Source organism: Borostomias antarcticus (genome assembly GCF_949987555.1).
Source record: "Borostomias antarcticus genome assembly, chromosome: 24".
NCBI classification, from domain to species: domain Eukaryota; kingdom Metazoa; phylum Chordata; class Actinopteri; order Stomiiformes; family Stomiidae; genus Borostomias; species Borostomias antarcticus.
In genome coordinates this window covers 9,667,017-9,683,670 of record NC_140257.1, presented here as the reverse complement: position 1 = coordinate 9,683,670, position 16,654 = coordinate 9,667,017, and the positions used below count along the sequence as shown (strand labels likewise).

The 16,654-nt window shown below is 49.5% G+C and overlaps 1 protein-coding gene across 1 annotated transcript in view; it reads left to right on the top strand.

Moving 5' to 3' along the window:
• LOC311325505 (receptor-type tyrosine-protein phosphatase mu-like) overlaps positions 1 to 15,005 on the top strand; it is a gene marked incomplete at both ends in the record, with an annotated part of 143,560 nt that extends 128,555 nt beyond the window's left edge. The window contains 11 exons of the mRNA XM_084458219.1: positions 2,788 to 2,885; positions 7,026 to 7,142; positions 7,857 to 8,011; positions 8,230 to 8,365; positions 10,148 to 10,297; positions 10,616 to 10,789; positions 10,973 to 11,104; positions 13,091 to 13,216; positions 14,152 to 14,315; positions 14,592 to 14,727; positions 14,952 to 15,005. Coding sequence (XP_084314345.1) covers positions 2,788 to 2,885; positions 7,026 to 7,142; positions 7,857 to 8,011; positions 8,230 to 8,365; positions 10,148 to 10,297; positions 10,616 to 10,789; positions 10,973 to 11,104; positions 13,091 to 13,216; positions 14,152 to 14,315; positions 14,592 to 14,727; positions 14,952 to 15,005 — 1,442 coding nt within the window. The remainder of the gene's footprint in view (positions 1 to 2,787; positions 2,886 to 7,025; positions 7,143 to 7,856; positions 8,012 to 8,229; positions 8,366 to 10,147; positions 10,298 to 10,615; positions 10,790 to 10,972; positions 11,105 to 13,090; positions 13,217 to 14,151; positions 14,316 to 14,591; positions 14,728 to 14,951) is intronic.
• Positions 15,006 to 16,654: the final 1,649 nt, after the last annotated feature.

The window sequence follows — 16,654 nt, the reverse complement described above, 5'->3', positions numbered from 1 at the left end:
CCGGTGGGTCCCAACCCTCCGATATATCCCCTAACCTCCCCCCGGTGATGATGTCGGAAATATTCATTGGAAACATGGGCTAGGTTCCATTTCATCCAGCCCCCCACCCCCCCCCCCCCCTCCGTCCTCCATCCTCCGATCGGCAAATGTCACCAGTTTTATAATTTACAGGTAATACTGAGAAGCCCACCGGGAGCGAGAGAGAGAGAGAGAGAGAGAGAGAGCCCTGCAAATCAATGATGAGTGAGTGTATATAATGCCAGAGTCTGCCACATGTAATATTAATGTGGGTGGGGGGGTTTTGGGGGGGGGGGGCTAGCGGTGCATTGATAGGGAGTGTTGATGGGGGGCTGAGGCTGGCTGGGGGGATTCTACAGCTGTCACACTCCAGCTTCAGAGAGCCCGTATGAGGACGGGAGTGTCAGGCGCGGCGGCGGCGCCGTGACAGCTGGAAGTCGGGGCTCGGAGCGCCATTCGTCTCCCTCTGAAGTGGCTCCTCCGAAACTCCTCCAAACTACTGGGCTTTACACGCTCGCAAGCAATGCAGAAAACTGTTCTCGCCTCGTGGCTCTGTAAACCCTCACATAAAACTCTGGACAACTGGACATGGGGTTTGGTACTGCAAGGACGCCCGCACGGAGGTGCTCAGAGGTTTAAGGATCGGTTGTGTGACTGAAAAACAAGTTGAGTGCAGTCTAGTGTGGTGTACTGCGCCATACTGGCCATCTTAGATTATTATACATCTTAGTTTAGGCTTTTCAGTACTTCCTGTGCGTTTCAAAGTCGGTTTCAACCCGTAAGCCTCCGGTCTGTCTCCTCCGGTGAAGCGACACACCACCTCTCCTCCTCCCAATCTGTTCCTTCTCCCACACACTGAATAAAACGTGGGTGTCTTGTGTGTGGTGTTTTGTGTGTCTTGTGTGTGGTGTTGTGTGTGTCTTGTGTGTGGTGTTTTGTGTGTCTTGTGTGTGGTGTCTTGTGTCTGGTGTTTTGTGTGTCTTGTGTGTGGTGTTTTGTGTGTCTTGTGTGTGGTGTCTTGTGTCTGGTGTTTTGTGTGTCTTGTGTGTGGTGTCTTGTGTGTGGTGTGTTGTGTGTCTTGTCTGGTGTTTTGTGTGTCTTGTGTGTGGTGTTTTGTGTGTCTTGTGTGTGGTGTCTTGTGTGTGGTGTTTTGTGTCTGGTGTTTTGTGTCTGGTGTTGTGTGTGTCTTGTGTGTGCTGTTTTGTGTGTCTTGTGTGTGGTGTTTTGTGTGTCTTGTGTCTGGTGTTTTGTGTCCCTCCTTCTATTACCCCCCCTCCCCACCACCACCACCCTCATCCCCATCCTCATCCCATTGCGGTTGGTGAATCCGGTCCAATTAACCATCTTTGACTTCATTCCATTCAGCTGTGTCCGTCCAATCAGCTGCTGCCCTGCCTCCTATATAACCCTGCCTGTCTGTCTGCTCTGTGCCTTGTGCCCCTTGTTTGTGCTGCTGTTTATGTTCTTGCTCTACCTTAGTTACCTCTTTATTTCGCTCAGTTTGTAGCCACACCACCACCATTTTTATGTAAGTAGTTTGTCTCAGTTATTTTGTTTCCAGTTTGTTACCGTTTGTCTCAGTTTTTGTATCCTGCCCAGGGAGTGGGGCACAGGTAAACTGTCCATGGGTATACACACCCCTAACATAGTTTACCTCCTGTTACTGTAAGTACACCAGGTTAGGGACGTGTGCCACCCCTTGTATGTTTTGGTAGTAAGGGAAGTATAGTTTTGTGTTACTTTCTTTGGCACATTTTTTAGTCCCCTTGTTCCCTGTGGAATAGGTGTTTTATGTTATAAAATAAATATTCTTTATTTATTCATTCTGGTTCTCTGCTTCTTGTGTTGCTGCCTCACTGTCACTGGTACCCCACGCCCTCTAGGGGGCGGAACAACCTGGCTTTCTGTTTGTCTTACGTTTGGCGCGCTTTCCCAGTCAGATCATTCGCCTCGTAATCCCACAGTGCGTTTACGTTATTGGAAACCTACACACCAGATGTCCTCAGCCCACAGCGCAGTCTCCCAAACTTCTTCTCCGTAGCCTGCGAGGCTGTCTCCCCCCCCCCCTCCCCTTCCCCCCCAGGGACAGAGTAGGAGGGTAGTGGGTGGTGTGGGAAGGAAAATCAGTTTTGGGGAGACGTTTGGAAACCAGAGGAGGTTTTTTGAATATGAAGATGGTGTCCCTCCCCCGCTCTGAGACCCCAGACTCACAACACGCAGGAGGCTGACTGGCACCGTGAGGAAGAGGGAGAGAGAGAGAGAGAGAGAGGATGAGGGCGTAGTCAGGTGTGGTTTTACCTCTCCACACAGCCGCTGCATAATGGCATTTTTATGAGTAGGGCCCCAGGGCGCTTTGTCCGCTGTGTGCGTGTGTGTGTGTGTGTGTGTGTGTGGCAGTTCTTTAATTTGCTATGGCTCCAGGTAATTTGCATTAACTCTGGGGGATGCATGGGGATTTGCACTCACTAATTAATTTGTCAGAAGTAAATTCCAGTTGGCGGTTGATTAAAAACAATATTAATTTGAATTAACCAGATTCATAATTGAGTCCCTATCAATTCTCAATTATTGCTTAGCGAAGTTTTAAATATGGGCAACGGATCGGATGCCTCCTTACCTTGACACTCGCCTCATGAAGTCCTGTGGACTGACTAATCATGGAGCCTTGATTTTGTGTTCTCTAAGCTTGGTTCATTGGGATGTACTGTATGTATAAACAGAACTTCGTCTCTCTCTCTCTCTCTCTCTCTCTCTCTCTCTCTCACCCAGGTCCCATGCAGGAGACGGTCTTCGACTTCTGGAGGATGGTGTGGCAGGAGAACACGGCTGCCATCGTCATGGTGACCAACCTGGTGGAAGTGGGCAGGGTGGGTAGTCTGTCTGTCTTTACAGGACCCCGCTAGATCTAGGGTCAGATCTCACCAATAGTCCTCATACCCTGAGCCATCAGAGACACCGGAGCACATCTGATCCAGGATCAGATCTTACCGGCAGCCCTCCACTCCTGAGCTGTCAGAGACACCGGAGCACATCTGATCCAGGGGAAGCTATTGGGCGACGTCCAGCCTCTGTGTGTGTGTGTGTGTGTGTGTGTGTGTGTGTGTGCGTGCGTGTGTGTGTGTGTGTGCGTGCGTGCGTGCGCATGTATTTGGTGTATCTTACCTAGCGCCGGTGTGAGTGTGTGGGGGGTGGTGGAGTCGGTGGGCCATGTGTCCTGTGTGCCAGCAGCAGCTCTCTATCTGATCAGAGTGCAGTGAGAGGAAACTGATTGATGGCCTTCATTACGGGGGGAGGCATCCTGGCGACTGACTACTGTTACGTCTGAGCGGATCTATCAAAAGGAGATTACACAACTCTGGCACCGCCCCCCCGGGGCCCTGCTGAGATCCCCCTCCTGCTCTAGACTGCCCCGTGTCATTGTCTTGACTCTGGTCGTCATCAGGGCGACAGAGTATCTGACTACTGGCTGAGAAGTCCCATGATCAGGCCACTTGACCATCACTGCCTACCATTGTGCCCTTGAGGAAAGTACTTAAACCTCAGCCTTAGCTCGGAAACATCGGATAAAAGCATCTAAAGTCAGTCAGGTTTCACAACACGCGCAGGGAAATGTGTTTCTGTTAGCTCCTAAATTGTGCACACACTAAGCAATGCAGAAAGGCAATCTGCTAAATCAACCACAATGGCCCTTTCCTATTCAGGCGGCAAGTCCCGCCTCCCCCAGTTACTGTTGCTAGGTCCCACAAGCTTTGCAGCACTTTACCAAAATGTCCACTGAACAGCTACCAGATGATTCTCTCTCAAGGATTCCAGACAATATTGCTGTGGTTATTTGCCAATTGCCACTACGTTGTCTAAGAAGTTCTACAGAAAGGCCTAAAGTACTTTACCCAAGGATATATCCATGACATTCGGATTTCGGACGGAGCAGGTAACAATATCAGATGCTCAGTGTTGGCGATTTATGAGGAAGGCACAAACGCCACACAAACTCCAGATGGAAATTCATCAAGACAATATTGTGGAGTCTCTGCACATGTAAAGCAGAGTGAGTAAGTTAATGGCATCCATTATTTTTTGTTTGGTGTTGTGGTAGGGTTTGTTTGGTGTTGTGGTAGGGTTTGTTTGGTGTTGTGGTAGGGTTTGTGTGGTGTTGTGGTAGGGTTTGTTTGGTGTTGTGGTAGGGTTTGTGTGGTAGGTGTGGTAGGGTTTGTTTGGTGTTGTGGTAGGGTTTGTTTGGTGTTGTGGTAGGGTTTGTTTGGTGTTGTGGTAGGGTTTGTTTGGTGTTGTGGTAGGGTTTGTTTGGTGGTGTGGTAGGGTTTGTTTGGTGGTGTTGTGGTAGGGTTTGTTTGGTGGTGTGGTAGGGTTTGTTTGGTGGTGTGGTAGGGTTTGTTTGGTGGTGTGGTAGGGTTTGTTTGGTGGTGTGGTAGGGTTTGTTTGGTGTTGTGGTAGGGTTTGTTTGGTGGTGTGGTAGGGTTTGTTTGGTGGTGTGGTAGGGTTTGTTTGGTGGTGTGGTAGGGTTTGTTTGGTGGTGTGGTAGGGTTTGTTTGGTGGTGTGGTAGGGTTTGTTTGGTGGTGTGGTAGGGTTTGTTTGGTGTTGTGGTAGGGTTTGTTTGGTGGTGTGGTAGGGTTTGTTTGGTGGTGTGGTAGGGTTTGTTTGGTGTTGTGGTAGGGTTTGTTTGGTGTTGTGGTAGGGTTTGTTTGGTGGTGTGGTAGGGTTTGTTTGGTGGTGTGGTAGGGTTTGTTTGTTTCCTGGAAGGACATCTCATAAGCATCACATACCGTAATGTTAGCTAAAGGCTACTAAAGTTACTCTTGCATGTATTTATTTTGAGTTATTTATTTTCTGATGTAGGATATTTGATATCCAGTTATATATCGAGTTTGACAGGGTGTTGTGTTGTCCTATTATCAGGGCCCTGGTGTTTACCGTGACCAGAACAAACTATAGAACTGTGTTGGAACTGCTCACTCATTCACTCACTCACTATTCACTCACTATTCACTATGTGGTGTAGTGAATGAGAAATTCTAGGGTACATCGTCTGTTCACTAGAAATTGCTGTGAATTGTGGATATTTTCTAGTGGACTATATACAGTATATAGTGAATCAAATTAACTGTTGAAAATTAGAAGAAAATGGGGCACACACACTACAGGTACTGTACAGTATATACGCCACTATTTCTGTAATAGGGAACGGTTTCTAACACATCTTAGGTCCTTACAGGACGTTTATGCGGCTCTACCAGAGTTTTTCCTGGTCTGGAATAATTCAGTGCCCTCTGTAGAACGCAAATTCCCCCACACAGCAACACCAGCGATGACTACCTACTGTACTGCAGTCCTGCTTATTCTTCAACCTTGATGTGCTGATCTGCATTTCTCTCCTAAATGTACCACGACGGACTGTGATTCATGGGGCCTATCTCTGGACACCTCATTACCTCGTTCTCCTACATCGCCCCCTCCTCCGGTCCCCTGGCCCCCCGGCCCCGCCCCGTACCTTCTCCACACCTGCTTAGTCACCACGCACCGAGGGTGGGCGGGGCCGACTGTCATGATCCTTGTCCAATGGCGTGTGAGTGCGGTGGCGGAGGCTCTTCACAGGGCCTATAAAATCACTGAGCATATCACAGCAGGCCATATGCTCCGCTCAGCGCGCTGATGCACCCTGGGAGATCCTGGCACACACTCCGGGTTTAACGCCACGGCGGGGAAGGGGGGCGCTGGCCACGCTCTGTATGAAAGGTTTGGGCTGTTGGGTGACGTGCTGACTGAGCGGGGTTACACACGCGAGAGGCTGTGGGGATAGAGCCGATACTTTGTGTGTGTTTATATGTAGAAAGTGTGTGTGTGTGTGTGCGCGCACCTGGGTGTGTGCATGCGAGTTTGTGTGTGTGTGTGTGTGTGTGTGTGCGCGCACGCCTGTGTGCGCGCACGCCTGTGTGCGCGCCAGTGTGTGTGTGTGTGTTTGCCTCTCTGTACTCACACGATCGCATCTCTGCATAAAGGCATGTCATCACTTCGCCAAGGGATAATTCCCGAAAGCGAGGCAGCAATTTCAAGTGATCAAATAATGTAATGGTTTTTTGTGTGTGTTTTTTTCCCCCCGCTTAATTCAATGGCGGTGGAAACGGCGGGTATGTGATTGTCATCTGGGATTAGTCATCAGGAGGCGTCGGAGAGAGAGACCTGAACTGCTCCTATGCATGCACCCCAGAGTGTCACTCCATACCCAAATCTCATTTTGGCTCTAATGACAGCATAGACTCCAGCAGCAAAATTGAATCTGGATGCCGCTCCAGTCGCATATATCCATCGGAGAAATGATCATTCGCCGTTACGCCTCTGCGGTTTCAGTGGTTTTAAGACGCCGCCTTCCATCGCAACAAAGTCAACGGTTTAATTGAATGTGAGGTAATTTAGCCGCCTGGCGATACCTGATATGGGAGATGTATGAAGAGGGCTGTTTTAGTTTTACCACAGGGAAATCTATCTTTTAACAGTCTATGGTTTGATATCATTATTGGATTGTCATTATGACTTCCTCATCTAATGGCGCTAGACTGGTTTTTCATATTTCTTCACCCAGACAGAAGTTAAGGTGGAATAGGCCACATCCATTCATGTTACAAGAAACAGCCTCAGTCCTGAATCTGATCCAGTCCACCTTTAGGCATGGACCCATTACACACTATCAATGTGGGAATGAGAATAGTGATAACGTGTGAATTATCTCTCCGTCGATTCGTAAGATTCCCATTCACAGCTAGTCCTTGGCCAGAGACCGAGCCCAATATGAGGTGAACCTCAATTAACTTGAGAGAAATGAAGCATGGAGGCAAATGACATCCTGCCTTCAGTATTGTGTCTATGGGGTGAACATGACCGCCGAAGTACTGCTTGTGTTCTGTAAGCATGTTCGGCCACGTGTGTGTGTGTGTGTGTGTGTGTGTGTGTGTGGTATTATTGACCGCCGTGTTGTGTGTGTGTGTGTTATCAGGTAAAGTGCTGTAAGTACTGGCCAGACGACACAGAGATCTACAGAGACATCAAGGTCACTCTGATAGAAACGCAGCTCCTGTCCGAGTACGTCATCAGGACGTTCGCCGTGGAGAAGGTGAGCTCATAACCACCACTACTGTTGTTTGTGGTGCTACTGTTTTTTGTTAAAGGGGCAGGGTTCGTATGTAGCTATTCTTAGCTGAAAGCTATGATTCTTAATCAACCACCAGCCAAGAAAATTATACTTGGCATTTTCTGTAATTATGCTGTGATCATGAATCGCTTTTCCAACTTTTGAATATACTGTAACAGACAGAAGATAAGAGACAGAATCACCCAACGTTCCTTCATTCTCTGTGCTCCTCTCATGGAGAGTCTTGCTACTGTATGTTCCAACCAGCAGGCGGCATGTTGACATTCTCACCAGCTGAGATGCTGTAGCTTCTGTTTATCTACCTTTATCTCCTCCTCTCCTCTCCCTTCTCTCCGCTCTCCTCCTCTCTCCTCTTCTCTCCTCTCTCCTCTCCTTACTCCTCTGTCTACTCTCTCTCTCCTCCTCTCTCCTCTTCTCTCCTCTCTCCTCTCCGTCTACTCTTCTCTCCTCTCTCCTCTCTGTCTACTCTCTCTCCTCTCCTCCTCTCTCCTCTTCTCTCCTCTCTCCTCTCCGTCTACTCTCCTCTCCTCTCTCCTCTGATGTCCTTTCCTGTCCTCTCCTTTCATCTTCCGTGTGTGTTGGTGATGGCTGATGTGTGTGTGTGTGTGTGTGTGTGCGCGCGCGCGTGCGTGTGTGTGTGCGTGCGTGTGTGTACGTGCGTGCTTGCGTCCACAGAGAGGGGCCCATGAGATCCGAGAGATCCGCCAGTTCCACTTCACGGGCTGGCCAGACCACGGGGTGCCCTACCACGCCACGGGCCTGCTGGGCTTCATCAGGAGGGTCAAGGCCAAGACCCTGACCAACGCCGGGCCCATGGTGGTCCACTGCAGGTAGGAGAGATCTATGGCTCCGACACAGCTGGGTTTACCAGCCTGCAGTCATAATGATCATGTCTGATCATAGACTTTTTCATTGACTTATTCCAAGTGTTAGTCTCTCACTTGTTGTAATGGGAACCCAAGGTCTCTGAGCTCCGTGTGGCTTTGTGGACCTGTGACCTGAGCTTTGATTGGCTTTCTTCGTTCCCTTCGATCGGTTCCCCCTGCAGTGCCGGAGCAGGCCGAACAGGCTGCTTCATCGTGATTGACATCATGCTGGACATGGCCGAGAGAGAGGGCGTGGTCGACATCTACAACTGTGTGAGGGAGCTGCGCTCACGGAGGGTCAACATGGTGCAGACTGAGGTAAAGTACCGCCGCCACGTTAGCGCTCGTAGCTAACCAGCTAACCTCCCCACAGACACCCATCACCAGAACAAGACTGAGGTAAAGTAGCTTCGCTACATTAGCGCTCCTAGCAAGCCAGCTAACCTCCCCACAGAGACCCATCCCCAGAACAAGACTGAGGTAAAGTAGCTTCGCTACATTAGCGCTCCTAGCAAGCCAGCTAACCTCCCCACAGAGACCCATCACCAGAACAAGACTGAGGTAAAGTAGCTTCGGTACATTAGCGCTCCTAGCTAGCCAGCTAACCTCCCCACAGAGACCCATCCCCAGAAGAAGACCGAGGTTCAATAGCTCTGCCACGTTAGTGCTCTTAGCTAGCCAGCTAACCTCCCCACAGAGACCCATCCCCAGAACAAGACGCAGGGGTGATAGAGAGGGTGTCAAAGGCGGGCCAACAGCCATCATCTGCTGCGGTACGAGGGCTCATCTCCGGATGCCTCATTACACCACGGCTGCCAGGTATTCATTCATAGCACATCCCCGTTTACTGCGGTCGTCTCATATGAGCTCGTCTTTATCGGGGAACACACCCCTGCTATTCCCCAAGCCGCCCAGCTGTACGGCCGCACAACTCGGACAATACGAGGCATAGTAAAACCATTTTTAGAGGCTTGTAAATGAGAGAATTTAGCTCACGTGGAGGGTGAAAACATCCCAAGCTCATTCAGCCTGCACAATGCCAGCGGCAGGGCTGAAGGACTCTGAGCTTTTTTGAACACGGACCATCTGGACGCATCCACAGTCTCGCTGAATGCATCATTTCACTGTAATTCCTTTTAAATCACAAGCGTCATTGGGCTTAATGGGCAAATGTTTCATCGTTGACGTGCGAATTGGGATTTGAATAACTGGAGACCAAATGTTGTTCCCCGAGTCACTCTCCTCAGGTTCAGTGACCTTCAAGGTGTGCGTGTGCGTGCATGTGTGTGTGTGTGTGTGGGGGGGGGTTTATCCCTCGCAGGTGTTTAGCTCTTTGACTCCATGCCCAACATCCATGGCCTGCTCCTTCTCTGACGCGAGATCGGAGTTTGTTTCCCATCCAGCGCAGCTGAGAAAATAAATCTCCTTGAATCACTGACACAGCATCATGCTTAACATGACAGTGGGCCGGTTCAGGGTGAGGGGACGGCGTTCTGAAGCGGCGCAGAACCCGACCCGTCAGACGCCACCCGTGCCCTATCTGCAGATCGCCGACCTCTGCGCCTCGCAGGATTTGGTCCAAAGTGACAGGGGTGACGTCAGCTCAAAATGTCACTTCAGAATGGATTTCCATCAAGCGTCGAGGCGTCGTCTGGCTGGCTTGCTGGCTGCTCGTCAGACTGAGTGATGTGTATCACAGTGAACATGTCCTTACACCCCCCCTCCCCCCACCCCCGCCTTTCTCCCAGTCAGTTCAAGGAGAACAGTGGGGGTCCTGTTTGTTATTGAGAACATTAGGCCACTCACCAGGTCAGCCTCTTCATGTATTGACAGTGTCTTTATTGGTAATAGGCCGTCATCCACATCTGAGCAATATCACAGCTAAGCTTTTTATTGGGTCTCGAGCTACTGTATCAACAACCAGACAGCAGTGTTGTTTTTCAGCCGACACAGCACAGATGACATTTCCTTTCAGAGGCTATAGTTAAGGGATATATTATTACGCGGGCGACCTTGAGTGTCCTGAAAGAACAAATAACAAACATATTACCATTAGCCGGCGTGATCCTCTCCAGTCTGACCGCGCCCTGATCCCCTCAGGAGCAGTACGTCTTCATCCACGACGCCATCTTGGAGGCGTGTCTCTGCGGCGACACCACCATACCGGCCAATCAGCTGCGCTCCGTCTACTACGACATGAACCGGCTGGACCCGCAGACCAACTCCAGCCAGATCAAAGAGGAATTCAGGGTGAGAGAGAGGGTTGACACTCTAGTAGACGCCACCACATACACACAGACACACACACACACACACACACCATGTCAGTCACATGCTGTACGTTTTCCCACACGGCCATCTTTGCCTCTGGCCTCATTGGTAGCCCTATAAAAAATCTACAGTCTACAGGTAGTTAATTATCCATTCACACATTTAAATAACGCGTTCTCGCGGTCAGATAGCGCTCCGCCCGTCCGTTCGCCAGGCCGCGGCGGCAGCGTCGCGGCGGCTCTCGCTCGCCGTGAGGCGCTGACCAGGTGGCGGGTTGCGTGTCTCTGCTCTGTCCAGACCCTGAACATGGTGACCCCCACGCTGCGGGTGGAGGACTGCAGCATCGCCCTGCTCCCCCGCAACCACGAGAAGAACCGCTGCATGGATGTGCTCCCGCCCGACCGCTGCCTGCCCTTCCTCATCACCATCGACGGGGAGAGCTCCAACTACATCAACGCCGCCCTCATGGACGTAAGCCCCGCCCCTCCGCTGTCTCGTCCGCCGATGGGGTCAGACTGATAGGCCGGAGAACGGCGACGGCGCTTTTGGCACACCGGCATGCAGAGGAGGGGTGTATCGTCTAGTAGGAAAGACGCCAGGTCCTGTCCTAATTATGCGCTCTCTTCCTCTTTCCCCTCTCGTTGTCCCACGCAGAGTTATAAGCAGCCGTCGGCGTTCATCGTGACCCAGCACCCCTTGCCGAACACGGTGAAGGACTTCTGGAGACTGGTCCTGGACTACCACTGCACGTCCATAGTCATGCTGAACGATGTGGACCCAGCACAGGTAAGCCCTGAGACACACACACACACACACACGGGCAGACACACACACACACACACGGGCAGACACACCCAACACCCAAGAAGGATCCCGGTGCTGATTTTCGATGTCACAGACTCACAAATTGAGATTGTAGACCGGGTACATTCCTTCTATAGAACCATATCATCAATTTCAACAAAGGAGCTCTGGGAGAATTCGATTCCCGGACTGAGAAAAACATTGCTTTGTAAGTCTCTGTCACCGTCGGATAAGCCGTCATACCTACACACACACACACACACACACACACACACACACACACACACACGCAGACAGAGGCGGCAGAGTAAACAAGGAGAGAGATGTCTAGGAGGAGATGAGCAGACGGGACGGGAGAGGAGCGGTCATGAAGGAGAAGGCCGGTGAGGAAGGAGACGGACGGGCAGGTGTGCAGACGTGAGCTCCCTCCGGGCGCGGCGGCCCCAGGCCCTGTCATAACACCCAGGGATCAAAGCCTGGGGACGGGCTCCTCTCTCGCCCCACAGACCCTTCTCTGGGTGGCTGGCTGGCTGGCTGGCTGGCTGGCTGGCTGGCTGGCTGGCTGGCTGGCTGGCTGGCTGGGCCCTTTCATTCAGTATTCTCACTGTAGCCAGCCAGGAAGAGAGAGTACAAGGGGGGGTTGTGTGTGTTTTGGGGAAGGGGGTGGGGGGGAGTTGGGGGACTGGAGATTTACTATCTCACCAACCATCAGCATCTTTGTTTGGCATCTGTTGAATTTGTCAGCTTTTGATAAGGTCTCAGAGGAAGCTGGAAAGTGATGGTTTTTTTCTATTTCTTTTCTATAGATGTGTGTGTGTGTGTGTGTGTGTGTGGGGGAGGTGGGGGTGCGTGGGTGTGTGCGTGTGTGATGGTGGCTGTGTGTGTGTGTGTGTGTGTGTGTGAGGTGGGGGTGCGTGGGTGTGTGCGTGTGTGTGTGTGATGGTGGCTGTGTGTGTGATGGTGGCTGTGTGTGTGTGTGTGTGTGTGTGTGTGTGTGTGTGTGTGTGTGTTTGAGAGGGTGGCTCTGTGTGTGTGTGTGTGAGTCTTTGCATGCTGTGCAGGTATTTTTCCTCCATGTACACAGAAGTCTATGTGTATATGTGTATGCATTTTTATGAACATCGTCTCTTTTGTCTGTGTGTGTGCGCTTGTGTGTGTGTGTGTGTGTGTGCGCTTGCGTGTGTGTGTGTGTGTGCGTGTGATACGCTGGCAGTATGCAGGTGCCGAGCGCTCTCCCCAGAGAGTGTAAACGGGGAGTTTGAGGCTGATCCTGAGTTGCTCCCCAGGGCTCACTTCCCTGCGCAGCTCAGCACGGGGCTGGGAGGAGTCTAGAGTCCACCGCTGATACGACCGAACGCGTTCTGAGGCCGGCTTCCTCATCATATATTCCTTCTTAAGGCCCGTTTTTATTGTGTGGGAACATGTGAACGCACAGTTTTTAAAAAGGCTGATCAGTTAAAGATGGATCGTAATACAGAAACATAATAAATAAATAAATAAATAAATTCAATAGAAGGGGTGGGGTGCAGCTGGAAATGAATTATCCCACCAAGGTTGTGTTTTGACCTACTGCACAGAGCCGCCTCAATCAATAGTGTGTTATGTTGTCCACCTTGCTGGAAGTGCGTCCTTCCTCGTCTGTTCCCTCCCGTTCTGGTGAGGGTGTCCTAGACCCGCCGTCCTGCTCTACCCTTGGATGGATATTGATTTATATGAGGAAGCTACTCAGTCTTTCTTTTGGGACCGCTGCTCCTATTCATTATGTTTCTAATGATATTTTCGCAGTTGTCTCCAGTGTTTTGCTCTTAACCATCTCAAATCCTCCAGATAAAGAGATGGTTGAATTGAGCCAGAGGCGAGAGAGTCCAAACACAGCAACTAACCTTCAGTTCTTCCTGTGTGTGTGTGTGTGTGTGTGTGTGTGTGTGTGTGTGTGTGTGTGTGCGTGCGTGTGCGCGTGTGTCCAAGCTGTGCCCTCAGTACTGGCCGGAGAATGGCGTCCACCGCCACGGGCCTATCCAGGTGGAGTTTGTGTCAGCTGACCTGGAGGAGGACATCATCAGTAGAATATTCCGGATCTACAACGCTGCGCGGGTATGACTGTGTGACCCGCTAACACACGCTAACGGGGTCCTGACCTCCTCGGCTCCTTAGAAAACTCCCCGTCAGAGCTGACCATGAGCACACAGATACTCCCACGCCTGGAGGAGAGGAGGGTGTCATGACGGCCTGTGGCCAGCAGGGGCATCCCCATGACCTCTTGACTATCTGTGTGAATATCAGGAACTCCTAGACAGCACTCCTGAGACACACAATTGCATCTGAGAGGGTCCATCCTAAGCAAAACAACAATAACAACAACAACATGTCTTTGTCTATGAATCTCTTCATGAATCAGCCTGTCTATCCTCTCTTTTTATCATCTTCTGAGCAGTTAGTGTTTTGTCCCTCCGGTCACCATCTCATGCAACGTGTTACTCTCTGATAGGCCACGCCTGTGTTACTCTCTGATAGGACACGCCTGTGTTACTCTCTGATAGGCCACGCCTGTGTTACTCTCTGATAGGCCACGCCTGTGTTTGTGCCATTGACACTTAGTGTTTGACCTACCTGTGTGTTTACCTGTCTGTGTGTTTACCTGGCTGTGTGTTTACCTGTCTGTGTGTTTACCTGTCTGTGTGTTTACCTGGCTGTGTGTTTACCTGGCTGTGTGTTTACCTGTCTGTGTGTTTACCTGTCTGTGTGTTTACCTGTCTGTGTGTTTACCTGTCTGTGTGTTTACCTGTCTGTGTGTTTACCTGGCTGTGTGTTTACCTGTCTGTGTGTTTACCTGTCTGTGTGTTTACCTGTCTGTGTGTTTACCTGTCTGTGTGTTTACCTGTCTGTGTGTTTACCTGGCTGTGTGTTTACCTGTCTGTGTGTTTACCTGGCTGTGTGTTTACCTGGCTGTGTGTTTACCTGTCTGTCTGTTTACCTGTCTATGTGTTTACCTGTCTGTGTGTTTACCTGTCTGTCTGTTTACCCACCAGCCCCAGGACGGCTACAGGATGGTGCAGCAGTTCCAGTTCCTGGGCTGGCCCATGTACCGAGACACGCCCATGTCCAAGCGTTCCTTCCTCAAGCTCATCCGCCAGGTGGACAAGTGGCAGGAGGAGTACGACGGCGGGGAGGGCAGAACGGTGGTCCACTGTCTGTAAGTCACACTCGCTCACTCGCTCATTCACCCCACTGGTGTCCGTCACTGAGCTAGAGTTACTACCGATGGTATTAGAGGGGAAACATCTCCACCTACTGGCGGGATTGGGTCACTGCACGATGCAGCTGTATATCTGGCACTATCAGTCGCATATCACTTAATCAGGACTCTCTCTTTCTCCCCCTCTCTCTGTCTCCCTTTTTCTGTCTCCCCCCCCCCCCTCCTCTCTCTCTCTCTGTCTCTCCCCCTCTCTTTCCCTGTCTCTCCTCTTAGAAACGGGGGAGGCCGCAGTGGGACCTTCTGTGCCATCAGCATCGTGTGTGAGATGCTTCAGCACCAGCGCTCCGTAGACGCGTTCCACGCTGTCAAAACGCTGAGGAACAACAAGCCCAACATGGTGGACCTACTGGTAAGCAGGCCTCTCCACAGCTTGGTGCGTAAAATTAGATACCGTACGGCACTGCCTCTGTCCCTGTCTACTGCAGGATTGTTGCAGTGTTATAATCTGGTTTTAGAAAGAAGTTTTTTGATATTGTCCAATTGAATGGCAGGTTTGTTGGGTGTGAATTGTGGTGTTTCAGTTAGAACACGTGTGGTGAATAACTGTGCCCTCATTTTAATTTTGCCTTCTAGGACCAGTACAAGTTCTGCTACGAAGTGGCTCTGGAGTACTTGAACTCTGGGTAACAAGTGTCAAAACGTTTCTCAACCCAGAGGCTGATGGTGTGGGACTTTTACAGGAAACTGCAGTTCAGATGTGTGTGTGTCTGTGTAAGCTGGTCAAACTCACTCACACACGCTCACACAGTACTCATTGACTTTCTCTGACGGACAGGCGACAGAAGGAGGTGTACAGTAGAGATATCGCAGCCAGCAGGCCAGTGCCAGTCTGTCTGTCTGTTTGTCTGTCTGTCCCAGCTTTGTGTCAAAGCAGGAGCACAAGTGTTTTCCACTGCTGGGTCACCTCCTCCATGGATCTCTCTCTCTCTCTCTCTCTCTCTCTCTCTCTCTATCTCTCTCTATCTCTATCTATCTGGCCTGTGGTCTCGTGATTATTGCCTTGATCCTCATTGGATGACAAACATCAAACCCTTTCCAGTTTTTCTGTGGAATGCGATATAAACTCTACGTAATGTAATGTGTTCATTTTATCTCTCCGATCATTTTATCTCATGCAAAAGCTGAATAATGTCATGGTTCAAGTCATTACGCAGGAATTAAATGCCTAAATGTTACTAAATGTCCTGTAAATTATGACTTGTAGATTATTATTATTGTTACTATCGCATTAAAAGGGGGGAGAAGTGGGCACAATCTGCATTCGCTTACCCTGTTTCCTGTACTGGGATCCAAAGCTTGATTTTGCACTTCCATTTTATTCTTGTTGTGCATATTGTACATATTTCTGTAGATTATTTATTCATGGTATGTACTTTTTTGTGACTTGCAGTTAAGTGACAATCATGTTTATGGGTTTGTTGATTTTATTGATTGTATTGTGTGCTTTTTTGGGTCAATTGGTCAATTTGGTCAAATCAATTCCATTGTAAAAAAAATTAAAAAAATAAAAAGTGTAAATGTATCTATAATACAGAGATTGTCGTTTGTCCATTTTTGATTGACTGAAGTTGAAGAAAATATGAATTACGTTGCTGGAGTTACTCCCTCTACACTGAAATGTGAGTTTGTAGTGACATCTATTGGAGAAAGAGAGAATAGCCTATCATTATTACACATGACATTTCACAAACTGAAAAGGATTTGCCTTCATATCAATATATCAATATTTATTTCTTTGAAAGAGGATCTGAATAGCACATGCATACAGTAACTCTTTATAGTAACAGCACTATTAAAGGAATGGTCTTTGTGCTGCGATGTGCTTAGAAATGGAACAAGATTCAAGATTTCTTTATTTGTCATTTTATGTAATGTTTGTGTACAGTCACAGTGAAATGTTGCTGCCAACTCCAAGATAATGCCCAATAGCAGATAGACTCCAATATTCAATTTACAAATTACAAATATACAAATTACAAATTTACAAATGACAGAATAAGTACAATTCTTATACAGTATAAAATAAGAGTAAGAAAGATAGATATCAGTCTGGGTGGATTATATACATGCTATGTATGGATATGAATAAATACATAAATAACCGGGGGGGGGGGTATTTGCATTTGCATGTGGTTAAGAGGAGGGACCATAGGCTCATATGAACCCCCTCTGGTACTCAGCAGTGTCATTCCTGGCTATCACAGTGCCTAGCAACTTGGCTCCTGCTCCTCCTTTATCCATTTGGCTAGTTAGTTCCTGTCCTCTCCATCAGGCCC